We start from the raw sequence: 15226 nt of genomic DNA, 5'->3' as shown, positions 1-15226 counted from the left end.
TCACTAGACAACCGACAAGAGATGCCAGCAGACAGGATGAGCTTTTATTAAGCTTTCATAAGTCATTCCCAAATATTTCTATTCGTGCAAACAACCAGGAGGACGCGGAGCACGCTGCGAATTCAACGGAGAGCATTCATTTACCAACACTTTAAATAAGGAATTAATGGAATTCCAAATTAATCAACTGAGCTGCTAAAGGATTGCCCTAGCTCAATCTACTGCTGGGCCTGCCGTCGTTAATATTATCTTTGTGGCACTTTCAGCAGCTCGTAATTGAGCTCATTGTTAATAAACTCACACTGCATATATTAATTAGTAATTTGACCTCGGGAAGGTCGGGATTAACCTGAATATCAACAGACTGCACCATGTGTGTGGAAGAAAGAGCAGTGGGGGAAAAAAAAAATACTTTCCGTATATATACGTATATTCCAAATCAAAAACCGTTCCCATGAAGATACAACCTTAGAGGACCTTTAGGAACTTTGATACATTAGTTTATGTTCATGCAAGCCACTGACACTGACTAATCAAATGTAAGATCCAGGACTTTAATTCGAGAAATTGCTCAATCTAATTAGAATTATCTGATTGATAAAGCACAAAAACTCACTTGCTGGAGGAATCAACAACAACTGAGCTTCCACCAGTGACTGTATCATGGACCAGTGGCCTGACAAAAATACAAGCATCAGTGTGTGCTCCTCGTACGATTCTGTTCTGAATCATGTGTGAAGTGAGCTCATTGATCTCCGAGATGATCCTTGCTGCTGTTTCTCAACTGTTTCTCTCGATTTTACTCAAAAATACTGGCGGCAGATTGGATCCCATAATTGTCAACATCTGCCAGTGCAGCTTGTGTTCTTAGACCTCAGTTTTTGAACTTAAACTGATAATATGTCCAAACCCGGAGCATGGTAGAGTGTTTTTATTTATTTATTTATTTATTTTTTATCCTCAGCGTACTTAAGCGTGTATGATTTATTTCTTTTAGTAGAAAATATTTTAGAGCTGTGTTCAGCGTGCTTCTCTGTGAGCTGAATATCAGTTTATATATACTTAATGAAATGACACGGTGAAGTTCTCAGAGATTTGCTGTTAATGTAAATGGTCAAATACGTTTCAGGGCCACTTTAGTTCTAGTTCCTCTGAGTGACATCCTTATTGACATGGTTATGAAGCCTGTACTCTCGTTGTGTTAAGTCAACTGATTGATAATACATATTTCTGTTTGCTGGTAGAGATGTTTTTCTTCTTTTTCAGGAAAATGATTCACTACATACAATCAAATCTGGAATTTCTATAATGCACGATCTCATCCTATCCCTTCCCTCCAAACAGCAGCACATGCACGCTTAATGAGAACAGCATCTGTGATACAGTCAACTGAGGCTGCAACTAACAATTATTTCTCCAATTTGTTCACTTAATTATAATGTTTTGACTAATCAATGTATTACTTTCTGAGTAGTTGATTAAATTAATCTTCAGGTAAATTGATCATTCAAAAATAACCTAAACTAGAACGACCATATTATTATTCTTTCAATCTTCTCTTAATGACGTCATTTAACATGAAATCTATGAATTAATAAACTATTTTAAAACGTATTAATCGCAAAAGACTAATGCAGTCTAGGCCTAATAAGGAAAGATGTTGAACACTATATTCTGCCGTTAAGTAGCATCCATACTGTTGAGTATGATTTAACTTAACGGAAATGCACCTGTATTACTGATCTGCAAAAGATTACTTACACACCTGTAGTGTATAATTAATTGAAATCTAGATTTTAGTTGTATAGGTCAACACATGCATAAAAACAAATTGCTTACAACTTGCACCTGTACTGGAAAGTGGCATTGCCAAGGTAGCCACAAGAGCCTGCTCTTAGAAGTCCTCATTGAGTCCTTGTCTGAAAAACAACAAATCAGGACGCCACGGCAGCTAAGAAACAGACAAAACTCCTTGTAATGGCACAAAAACTGGCGCCGATATCATTTTTGTAGGTCACAATATGTCCTCCGCTGAGATTCTTGTGGTTAGTGGTTGGCGAGCTGTTTCAAATTCATTAAGCGGCAATTTTTTGGACCGCCGCTTAAAAATTCCAACACTTTTAAGGATCAGCTTCAGGCTTTTTTTCATATTTATAGCATGCCTGGTGGCGAGTAGCCGACATAATTGGGGATGAAGGTAAAGAGTTCAGCACATACGGTATGTATTTGACACAAATTGAAGTATATACTGTGCATAATCAACACATAGTCACGTGATGATCTAGTAAGTTGGAGGGAGAGGTGATATATACAGTATGCACACAGGAAAGGAAACAAAAACAGCATAAGGCAACTCTGCTGAATAACAGTCGGGAAAAAAACGAGAAAAAATAAAAAAAATAAACACATTGGCAAAAACAGACGACACCAAGAAAGGGTGCAAAAGACAAGGAAACCCACGCTGAAAGAAAAAAACTAAAAAGGTAGGTGAAAGAAATACAGCATTTAAAGAGGAAGCAGTGACTCCTGACTGACTAATCTTAGCTCAAACGCGCAGCACCTTGAACCAGAGCAAATCGACCACATTCACATCCAGCTTCAAACTCTTTTTTTTAACCCGCTTTCCTTTTAAATGACAAAAACTCCACGGCTACACACTCACACCTAACCTCTGCTGTACACACGTATACAAAGACAAGTACTTGAAGAGACCTTTTGTACACACAGACAATGTTAGAGCCTGGCCACATGTTTTGCAGAGTACGCACACAGTGATTTTTTGCACATGCACTCTACACGCACATATTACACAATTAGCTATACCTGCCTAGGACTGAATGGGGAACACTGACAGACAGACAACCATGCACACTCACATGAGCAAAATTAGGTGGAGGCACAAACACACACACAACCATGGGACTCCTGGTGTTTGTTGCTCTAGCCCCTGCAAGAGAACAGGGTTGCTGGACATCCCAATTACTCTGTACTTTAACCACTGCAAAGCCAGTCCACACAAACACGCGTAATCACACACACAACACTGCTGTGCCGAAACACACACATCTATTTGCACACAGAAATCCATTTCCTCACACACACACACACACACACGTTCGTTCAAGCACACCCAGGGAACACAATGAACATTTGTCCATTTACGAAACAGGCCAGCGGATCCAAACATGAACACGACACACACAGACAAACACCTCCACACACACACACCCATCCATTCCCTACTCAGCAAAGTCTACTGGAGGCAGTGGCGTGATTTTAGTAGAAATACTGCTCTCATTAAAACTGCTCTGACAACTCCTGTTTGCTTCCCAGTTACATTTCTTATCCTGCTCCTTTTCTCGCTCCTCTTACCTGCACACTGACCAAGACATGCACACACATACACCAATCAGGCATAACATTATGACCACCTTCCTGATATTGTGTATGTCTTCCTTGTGCCTCCAGAACAGTTGTGACTCATCAGAGACTGGACATGGACCTTCTGAGGGTGTCCTGTGGTGTCTGGCAACAGAACGTTTATTAGTGGGGGCCTTTGGGTCCTGTGAGTTGAGGGAGTGTCGTTGCTATGGGGTGGGGGTGCCTGGTCTGGTCTGGGTGGGTGCTACATGTCTAAGTAACATCCACATGAATGCCAGGTCCAAAAGTTTCCCAGCAGAACATTGAATTGTCACAAGATGGTCAATGTTATTTACTTCTCCCGTCAGTGGTTTTAATGTTGTGGCTGATCGGTGTACACTGCAGGTTCACCACACCAAAACAGAAACGCACACATGTACAAGAACACACAGATAACGTTTTCCAGGCGTCTGGTTGGCCTCGTTCCCATTCTGTCACTGAGCTTTTACTCCGAGTCTAAAGAGAAAAAGGAGGAGTGTTCCTTCAATGAAAGTAGCCCAGAGATTAATTCACTTAATCTTGGCCTGTAAATGGGGTATTCAAGCGGCTTAAAAAACAAATTGAATGCAAAGGCTGAGAGTAATAACAACATTTGTCTTAGCTGCAGCACAATGCCCTTTTACACAGCACTCACATGAGCTGGTGGCTGGATATCCAACATCCATTATGGCAGAAGTGGACTGGTGCATGTACGCATGCATGCTCGGAAACACTCACTCTCTCATGGACATATGCTCACGGTTTGACCGTGCTATGCACTGTATGAAGTACAAAAAAAAAAAAAAAGGTAAAGCGTGAGAGGCAGATATAGTGAGACTCTAAACAAATGAGAGGAGAATAAGAGTATATGCGTGCACAAGTAAAACAGCTGAACAGATGCCGTGCCGGGGATTTTGATGTGTAATCCCCAGATTGATTACGTGCACGTGCAGCTCAAAAGGTTAGTGTTGCAGAATATAGGTTAAACTAAAAGAGAAGACACGCAGAAAGCCACAGTTTAATTTTCCACTGACAGCACACTCAGTGTAACTCTGTATTTTCAAGAACAACTTCTTCTCCCGCAAAATCCCTGACAAACTGCGTTACACAGCGAGTACAGGGAATTAATGACGCTTTGAGTTAATTACATTAACTAATTAGCTATGTGGAAATAATCAGCATACATTACTAGATCATTCATCAAGAGTAATACCTAATGAATCAGGCTTTTCCATGTCATGTATAATCTGCTCTCCGTCTGTCACCTCTGACAATTCTGCCCATACTTTGATTTCCAGTATCTGAAACTATGTGTTATAACAGCATCATTGATTAGCATGGAATACATCGATGCGTCACAAATGGTAAGGTTCGTCCCACTTATGCAGACTACTGCTGCCAGGCCACACTGAAAAAGAGACTTTATCCAAAACTGCCTGAACCTGACCATCAGCGTGGGAAGAGACTTAATCAAATGGGAGGCTTACCAAAGTAGCTCACTTGTCATGCACGAGCAACTCAAAACAACAACAGTGGAACAGTATTTGGGCTTTTACAATGGTGGACTTGTACAGTTTTGCCCGATTGTTGGTTTCTAGTCAGTGCTTGGGAGACACTACCACAATATTGTGTTTTTCTGTGTCCCATCATTATGTAAAAGTTCATTCATTCATCTTCTGTAGCTGCTTGTTCCTGTGAAGGGTCGCGGGGGGGCTGGAGCCTATCCCAGCTGTCATCAGGCGAGAGGCGGGGTACACCCAGGACAGGTTGCCAGTCTATCGCAGACAGACAACCATTCACACTCACACCTACGGCCAATTTACAATCACCAATTAACCTACAGAGCATGTCTTTGGACAGTGGGAGGAAGCTGGAGTACCAGGAGAGAACCCACGCAGACACAGGGGGAACATGCAAACTCCACATGGATTCGAACTCAGAACCTTCTTGCTGTGAGGCATCAGAGCCAACCACCACTCCACTGTGCCGCCCCTAGGTAGAAGTTAAAGTTTGAAATGTTTCCCTCATTCATATATTTTATTGTAATACATTTTATGTCGAGAAAGGGTTTAATTAATGGATTTACCTCCAATGGGCTAAGAACCAGTCAGCCTCCCCACTTGTCATGACCAGGACCATGGTACAGCATCAGCACCAGGTGCTGTATCATCAATAATTGTGATGGATGCTGGCTGGAGAGCCCTCTGGAAATGTTTGCCTGGGGCCCCAAATAGACTCTACACTCACCTCTGAATATTTAATGCTAAGCGAACAAAAGGATTAACGGACCCTGAACATAATCGATAGCTTAATTAAAAATAAAAAAGAAATGACAGATAAATAATTCAAATAAGATGATGACTTATCTCTGGAGTTCGATATAAGATATTTGTAACTGCCAGTAATCAATGAATTGCGTACCATTTTCTAATCAATAGCAATTAAACAATAAAATGTACATATCATGACTCTATTAAGTATTATGGTGCCTTGAGAATTTCTATAGATTTTCAGTCATCTGTTGCATTTATTGGGGGATTTTGCAGCACTTTTGAATGCTGTTCAGATAATAAAGACAGAAAACCGAATGCACCTGGACACAAATTCCCTCCAGAAGAGTGTCATTGGATTTGGTCCTTGTCTGCAGCTTGGCCAGTTAAATCAAACATTACTGGCACTGGTATTTGTGGATGGGATGCCAGTGAGCGATCATGCCTGCATGATCACTCCCACTCACACAATCAACTCTTCCTTAGTTGTCGGACACAAAACATCCCGTTACACTAGTGCGCTTTCTCGCGCTGGATGGTGTTCAAGAGCATGTACGGGGGGGTTACAACACTGCTCTAGCCAGTGTGTCTGAACTGCTGCTCACAGAGGTGACTGTTCACAGGAGACGTTCTGGCAACGTTGATTCAGTTCAGTTTCACTTATAGCACCATGCTTTCAACTGCTCTTCTTGACACGTCTGGCAAAGTGATTTGGGGTAGTATCTCGGCCTATTTCAATCTGTCTGCAAAAAACAAATGGGAAAATCTAGGAGTAACAGAGAACTAAATATAGAGTTACAATTAGCGCCAATCTTAAGTTGTCTTAATGTCTTATGCAAATTATTTAAAAATGGACCAACACGGGAACACACGACAGCAGCTTTAGAAACAGTCAAACAAGATTTAGAATCCAATTAAAAGAAAAACTTAAAGTGGATTAGAATTAAATTTGAAGCAGGCATTGCAGTTTCAGGCTGTTATTTCATCTGTAATAATTGTAGATGAGGTGCAAAGCTTCTTATCAAGATCTAAAACTGTGATTTCAGCTAGCCCTTTCAAAGCTCAGTAAAGTCTAAGTCAAAGTGCAGGTTGTTGTTTACAGTCATATACTTTTATAAACATTTCTTTCTGCATTCCCCTGACATGCTTTGTTCTTTACAGTAGATGCTGCCGGGATGACATTAAAATGATGATGCACGGTAATTGAATTTTAAGTGGATACTCGCGTCAACTGCAAAAAAGGCAATTATGCAGGCTGTATAATCAGTCAAGTTGTTTAAATAAAAAAAAGAGCCAGGTATCAGCAAATGGAGCTGCAGCATTAAGTGTCACAGCTCAATCTATTCTGTGACTAACGTAATGGCTGCGCTTCCGTGCAGCTCCAGATTATAATAACAACGATAATGTTAAACGACAAGGAGTCAGAGAAAATCCTCCCTTCCTGACCATCTTTGCTCGAGGTGTCTCCCCCCATCCTTGTCACTTTCCTTTCCTCGTCCTTCCCTCTCCTTCCCTCTGCCTTTCCAGCCCAATCTCCAACGAGGTGGACAGACTCTGACGGGTTCTAATGGGAACACATTCCACTAGAATAACTTTCTGATCCTGCACATTCACGCTCGCAGAGTCACACACAGTGAACCATGAACGTGCCAATTTGCACCTACAGATGCAGAATTACATGATTAAGAGTGCCTATTATGGGTTTGGTTTTCAATTTATGCATCGCAGGTCAGTCAGTGGCGTTCAATGACCGGGAAAGGTCTGTGTGTCGCAGGAGGGCAGAGGACGGCGAGGGAGTGTGAGCTGCATGGTGTGTGTGTGTGTGTGTGTGTGTATGTTACTACATTGTTAAGGGAATTATGCTGTATGACTTGTCATTGTACGTTTGTATCAGTGTGGCCTTGGTCCCATGATGAAACATTGATAGCCTCACAGTAGCATTCGCTGCTTCTAAGAGAGAAATTTAAATTCTTCATGGAGCGTGACATGGTAGCCCTAGAATAAGGCTGAAAGTGAATAGGAAAAAAAGACAGTCGGGGTGTTTTTTTTTATTATTAGATGTTTGCTCTGACTCTGATATTTATTTTTTTTTAAAGAGAATTCTCCCATAAAAACATACAAATCTGAATGTTAACAAGTCGTACATCAAAAATCAGTCATATTTTCATATAAAGATGAGAATAATCTGAAAATTCAATCAACTTTTGTCATGTAAAATGAAAAATAAGTATTTAATTGGCACCATTTCTACGTCAGCAGTCTGATTTTAGGACATTAGCGGCATGGGCAGCATTAGCCCTTTTGTACAGTAGTTTAAATTTCCTTGAATGGCATTGCATCCTGTTGAAGCACATGTTCAGATCATTTGATCCACTCATCAGGGGCTTGCAAATCAGCTCGCAGGCAGCATTACAGTTAACGTATGAAAGAAGTATAGCATTGTGATAATGGGAATCCTGGCATCAGAAGGGACAACGCACAAGTGAATTTGCTGCTGTAAGCCAAGACGGGCTTTCTCTGCGTTTTTCTGAAGGCGCAGCGTATGGAACACTTTACGGAAACTGGATCAGCTGTATTCAAAGCTAGATCAATACGTCAAGCTGCGATAGAAAGATACAGAATTGGCTAAATAAAGAGCACACCAATCATTAAGTATTAAGTGCTGCCAAAGGAAGGCTGTCTAGTAGTAATGTCTCAGAGGATGAGTAACGGTCTCTATGCCGCTTCCCGGGAGGGTAAACAAGGCATCGGATGGGGCAAGACACACACACACCTGCATTCTACATGAAAGCAACACCAATCCAATTTACACACTCCCCTTTGTTACTGCCACAAATCTCAACCTTGGATTCATGTGTAAAGAGACGAACGGATGCGATAATAACACATACGGGTGTGCTTTACCGCTCAAGAGTTGAACACCCTCACTGAATTATTCCACCCTGACCAGGGAGGAGCAGCTCTCCGTTCTCTCCGATTTGCATCTTTGTGGTGAAGGACTCATGCTGCAGCCAGATAATGAGTGCTGACTGTCATGGACTTTCCTCTGCCGTCACCTAACCTCAACCCCCATTGAAGATTTATGGGGCCGCTTGAAGACGGACGGAGCAAAACATTCCTGACATCACAAGAAGGTCTCCGGAATGCTGTCAAATCCGTTTGGGATAACACAGGTTATCAGGTTATGAAATACTACAAGAAATACCATTTTTGCAGCCTTTACTTTAAATTATTAAGATGGCGGTATCATTGCTGATGAAACACTTTGCATTAAATTCAAAACCAGTGCAGGAAGTAGCTTTGCCGGTGGTATATTTTTGGATACTCCATGTCATATCATCAATTGCCTCCGTGAAAATGCCAAATCAACTTCTTATAAATTTAATATAGGCAGCTCTGTCAAATCCATGGGCCATTAGGGTGGAGTAAAATATTCATATGCTGATAGGGTAAACAGTCTGTGTGGATGTGCTTTAGTCAGTGTCGGTGGATGGACAAACACCGATGCACAGTGCAGATGCTGTTTTGAAAGTTTGCACAAGCGGACGCTTTACATTACTCTGCTGAAAAGTGGCGAGTGGGAACTTTCTTATTATGCATACTTTGTAATCAGGAGTGGAAAGGAAAGGGGACAGACTGTGAGGCGGGAGACCGAGTTGATGGAGAAAAAAAAAATAAAATAGGCGACGAAAAGAGGCAAGGAAGGAGGAAAGTGATTATAGTCAGATGATAAGAAGACTGAGGGAGCTGAGGGAGGGTTGACAGAATTAGAAATACTTAGGGACGCAGAAAAGGGCAGGAGGTGGAGAGTAAAAAAAAAAATGAAATTGAAGAACCAGAGAACTAAGGGGGGAGGAGTAGGAGAGAGGAAAATGAATCATTGGCTAGTTAGGGAAGAGACAGTTGGAAAAAATGGCACGAGTTATTTTTACTGTATTTTTGAAAAAAAGGGGGGGAGGTAAATACAGGTGCAAAGAGCAATAAAAGGCCTGAAGAAGAAAAGAGGCTGGGATGATTTGCTGAAAATAAAGCCAGTGCAATACAGCAAAAGATTTTATTTATTTTTTTTAAAAAGAGCAGGAGGAAACAAGCAATTTAGATAAAGGGTTACAGACCAGGAGAGAGACATGGCAGTGCAATTAGCAGCTAGACCTTGTTTCCTCTGATTCACTTGTCACAATGCATGATTTATCTACCACCCTGGAGACGTACACACACACACACACACACATGCTCAAAACACAGGCAGGTGCACACACACGGGCCAAACATAGCTGCACAACGACTACTCTAATCTCAGCCAAACCAGTCTGCTTCCTCTAGCCTTAATCCCATCATTACCACCTCCTAATGGGAGCCATCTCTCATACACACACAAAGACACACAGAAACACACACAGGATTGGCAATAGATTTACCTGCGAGTTGGATAATGTGTTGGCTTCTAGAAAATTACAGCATTTTTGACCAGTCACTAAAGCACTGCCTCATTTCCTACCAAATTCTAATAACATCTGATTTATTTAGTCTGGAGCTACTTAAATATAATAGCAAAAAAATTGTTTACGCCGATGGTTCAAACTTGCACGAGAAACATTTGTGTTGGCAACCGGATGCGGCTAAATATCATTATCATCTGGTTTCACATGGAATAAAATGAATTACTGGAGAACATTAGAGGGCGACTCGTGGCCCTGGAGGTGAAGGCAGCCTGATGTCTATGTCAAATGGCCTGGCAAGCTTAATGAGATGAGAAAAGGCTAATCTGATTCTATATCAGACAGGCTCTAGGGGCATCCCATTTAGCCACCCACGGTGTCACTAACTTACTGACTTAAAGGCGCATCCTTTGCTTTTCACACGCCCGTGCCGGGGCCGTTAAAAATCTAAACCCCTCGGCGATGCCAAGAAAGGCAATGTTGCAGAGGCAATGAGGGTAAACTAAAGTTGTCTCATTAAAAACACTGTGCAACTGTGTGCACCGAATATACTTCAAGCGAAGTGTATTTGTATGAGGTAAAATAATATGACAAAATCGGGTTGATTTGAATTGCAATGGAAAAAATGAAGTCATAATGATTTCAAGAGACCATGGCAGGTGGTGAGGTACTTTGATTTGACACAACAACACACACAACAAGGACAACCCACTTTTCTTCAGCTGTGTGCATACATCACACTGCAGGTGAATTTGCATTTACTCTGAGCTATTACATGCATTTCTCTGCGCGTTCATTTGATTTAGTTAAAATGAAATAATCTTCAGAAAGATACCACTCTGCTTGCCAATTAATTGCTACTAATATGCAGCAAACATAGAATGCTAATAAGGCTTCCCCTTCACATCGCCTGATTATTATTATATTTTTTCCCAAACTTTATATTCTGCCCTGTTTTTGCTCCTCTCATAACATCTGTGCCTGCAACAGGATGCAACATAGGGCTCCTGTCTCTGCACAGCTGCGCAGCCTTCTCCAGGGGCACCCCCCTTCCTGTCCGGCTCAGTAGAGCCCTGTAAATACAAATGTAAAGTGTTTAGTCTCAACCTTCAGTTAGTGGCTTAGTCTTGATCACTTCAGGCGTTGTACCTGTTAACATCACCACCACCCAGGCGGGCAGTCGAATCAGTCTATTGTGCCTTGTACTTCCAGCGTAATCCATGTTGTCCTGCCGATGAGAACACTTTAAACTTTCAGAAAATCACTGCATCTCTCTAACTTGTTTACTGTACCTCGAGCACATGAGCATCCAAGCTGTGCACTTATCTCGCTCCCTCTCCCTCGGTACCTATTTATCCTCCCTGTCTTCTCCTCTCACTCAGGCTTCTCTTTGCTGGATCATTAGTCATCCTGGAACGTCTCTCTCCGTCTCTCCTAGCTGTCGGAGGCTCGCTCCAGATGTTTTGAGTATGGATCTCTGTCCTCTAGGAGACTTGGCCGATTCTCTTCCAAGTGTGCACGTCTGCATGTCTCGCTCTCTCCTAAGTTCACTCTCCCAAATTCTTGAGTCTTGTCTCTAGTTTGTGTGATCTATCCTTCTTTTCAGGTCACCACTGCAGTGACGTGGTCGTGTGGGTCAGGTAGCACTTATCTGGCAATGGACGTTGCTGGACATCCCTCCAGATTGTATTCTTTACATATGCATCATCTTGATTGTCAGTACTGTAATTCTTTTGTGTTGCTTTTGTATGGTACATTTTTTGAAAGGGGAGTTCTGAATCCAAGGTCTACTAACGAAGGGTGTCACACTGAAGGAAAAAAAATCCCTGGATTACTGCTCAACATGCAATAATTTGTAGAACCAGACATGACTGAAAATGTAAGCTAATGGTCTGCACTGATAAAGAACTTTTGCACATCAATGGTTATCCAGTGCTTTATAAAGTTTGTCTTTTACCCATGAATGACAATTGAGCCAACATGCAAGATGTCTTGCTTAAAGACACTTTGGCACATGGAGGGGCCAGAGACTGAACGGCAAAACCCCACAATCAGGACAACCCATCCAACCAATCTGAGCCCCAGCGGAGAAACATGTTTCCCTCTTCTCTTTACCGTCCTCTTTTTACCGTCCACTCTGTACACATACACAGGAGAGTTTTTAGTGCGTACTTGCAGGGCTCAGCGGGTCAACCAGCCCATCGACCTTTCCTGAGCGAGTGTGTTTGCCACAGTAAGCTGGAAATAATAACTTTTTATGCCACAGACCATTGGTCACAATGACACTGCCTGCTCCTCTGAGTGTTTAACATCTCGTCGCTGAGGAGGGACAAAGTCAGAGCTGCTGGCCCGATTCAACGTTCTGTTAGATGATTCCCTCCCTCTCTCTCTCTCTCACACACACACACACACACACACACACTTTCAGCTTGCTCACAATTTGTATATGTAAAAAAAATATAAATACAAACTTAAGAGAATTTAAGACCTCACACATTACAGTGGCCTTACTTTCATTTTTGCTTTTTAAACTAAAATACCTAGGGGACTTCCAACTTTGCAAAGTAATCTAAACTGTAACCTTTAACATGGCACTGACTCTCTTTTTGCTCCAGCTACAGTGAAGCTGCCCCCAGTCAGACCTTTTAACTGGGAGGAGCAGTAGGATTGAGGATTTCCATAAACGGATCTATAAAGTTTTCTGAAGTGTTGCCTCTATGACATATTATCTCTGTCTCTAATTACCAGCAGCTTTGTGCGAGAGAGGGGGGAAAAAAAACATGCGCAACCACTCTCTTCTAACTCTCCCCGTTTCTTTTTGTCTTTGTCAGACTCGCTGACACATACACACACACGCGGGTGCACACGCCAGCACAAACGGTAGCTTCTCTCCGTTGTTGTCTGTCAGAAAGGGATGATTAATGAGCCGCGTCCCCGGACACATCCATCCGGGACCGGAGAAGCCCCGGCGTTCACCGGGGGGAATCAGTCACACTGAACCCTCACAGTAGCGGGCTCAGTCACCCTCAGCCACATCGTAATGCCACCGAACCAAGCGTTGATAATCCCGGGAAAACAAACCACAACGGGTGCTTTTGACAGAGGTGGCACAAATTATCCCTTAAAACATCAGGTCGTAGTAAATACAGACAATATGGAAAAAAGGTGGAATCCCTGTGTAAATGTGTGCGTAATAAGGGTACAAGTCTTAAGCAACACCAACCAACAAACTCCCAAGACAAAAATAGTCATCAGTGACGAGTTGTTGTTATTTAACAGGCAGAACAGGCAACCCTAAAGTATTCTAACACTTAGGCTGAGGTTAATATGATCGCCAGACCATCAGAGTGAATAAAAATGAGCGTATAGACTAAGTATGTCCAGACCAGCAATTGAGGAAAGTTTGATAAAAATCAGAATTCAGATCAAACAGGCCACACAAAACAGACTGTACAAACAAGGATGAAATGTTGAAGTCCGATTCAACACAATCAATTAGAACCCGACTTCCTCTTACAAAATGGGATTCACTAAAACGTCTAGATACGGATTCCTTTTGGGACAAATACAATGCACTACTTTGAAAACAAAGCTAATGTTCTTATATAACATTGATCCAAAAGAGATCCAGAAAGGGCTGAAAAACATGTCTAAAGTGGTCCCTTCTCAGATGCACTCTGACCGAGACTGCACCAAAACCAGCAAACCACAACTGACATGCCGAAATGTCACTCAGTAATCTGACTCTTTTCCAGAATCACTGAAAAACCAGAGATCGGGATCCCACCGGTCACCAAACCCCGTGCGCTAAAAAAAAAAAATCAATGGAGCAGAGATCCCGAAGAGTTAACACGTGTAGCTCTAAACTCAGAAGGTAGCCCCTGCTCCGTCTGCGTTTCACCTGTGCAGCCTGGTACCACCGCCACCACTACCACCGTAGCCTTACAGCCTGACAGCGTCTACCTGTACTGCTCCAGAGACAGACTCGGACTGCTTCCCGCCCATATCCAGTCTCACCCGATGAGCCCTCCTAAGAGACGTCAAGAGAATTGAAAATAACAACTTACGGGTTGTTGGCAGAGCTCCGTGCGCACCACTGACATGGAAGAAAATCCACAAAACGACCGGCGACAACAGCGTCAATCCCTGGGCAGGACGGTGCCGGCGCATCTTCACGGCTGGTGCGGGCTCAGAACGGGAGAGGGGACGCACAGCTCAGTGGCGGTAACGCCAGTCGGTCTTTCAGCCTCGCTTCGCAGTTGAGGACTGTCGGAGAGGAGGCTCGCTGCACGGACTCCCTCTCTCTCTCTCTTTCCCCCCTCTCTCTCTCTCCCTCCCTCTCTCTCTCTCTTTCCGTCTCTCCAATAAAGAGATGATGTAAGGATCGCGCAGACAAACAGTCTGTCCTGTGCTTGCAAACGGAACGCTCTATTCCCTGCAGCTCTCTCGCCTCCCCACTGAGCGACTCACGACTTCAGATAAGCAAAAACAACAACATGCGAAAGACGAGAACGACTGGGTGAGAATATAGTGTGTACAGTATGGGCTCCAGTAGTTCAGGGAAGCGTGACAGTGCGCATCTCAAATCCACTGAAGTAATTTCCCCTGTCCAGCACTACGGCGGGCTGTCCGTGGTGCTGAACTTATCCCAGTCTTTCTGGATCTCCCTCTCTCCTTTCCGTTTCTTATAGCCAGACAGTGCCCCCCTCCTTCTCTACGCGGTGTTGGCATGTATACCCGTGCATCGCACCAATAGGTCTAAACAAGCCGATCTATGCCTTTGCATCCCCTCTAGCGAAGTAATGGAGATTAATTATCAAACACTTCTAAAGATTTCTGCTGGTCTCACATTAGTTTCACTTGAAGAAAAAAAAAAAAGATGTATCAGAGAGGGGCGTAGTGGAGAGAATAGTTCAACTCTAAACCAACAATTAACTCTGTTAAATTGAACTAACTCAACCAGAAAACCAAATTTAAACTGGAGCCAAACGTTAAAAACTGGTGAAACATTCATCTTCAGCAAATTTGCAATAAACAGTTAGATGCCTTACCAAGTCAGTTTCATATGCTGCAATTAAGGTAGTGTGAAACCAATTTCAAATAATAATAAAGGAACAG

At 42.7% G+C, this 15226-nt stretch overlaps 1 protein-coding gene across 1 annotated transcript in view; it reads right to left on the bottom strand.

Annotated features, from left to right (window-relative positions):
- The window catches only part of cntnap2a (contactin associated protein 2a), a gene marked incomplete at its 5' end in the record, with an annotated part of 330965 nt that extends 316687 nt beyond the window's left edge, over positions 1 to 14278 (bottom strand). Inside the window, one exon of the mRNA XM_084565847.1 lies at positions 14176 to 14278. Coding sequence (XP_084421973.1) covers positions 14176 to 14278 — 103 coding nt within the window. The remainder of the gene's footprint in view (positions 1 to 14175) is intronic.
- Positions 14279 to 15226: the final 948 nt, after the last annotated feature.

The sequence above is a fragment of the Chelon labrosus genome (genome assembly GCF_963514085.1).
Source record: "Chelon labrosus genome assembly, chromosome: 18".
Lineage (NCBI taxonomy): Eukaryota > Metazoa > Chordata > Actinopteri > Mugiliformes > Mugilidae > Chelon > Chelon labrosus.
Note: the sequence above shows the minus strand (reverse complement) of the source record. Positions and strands in the feature narration are given on the sequence as shown.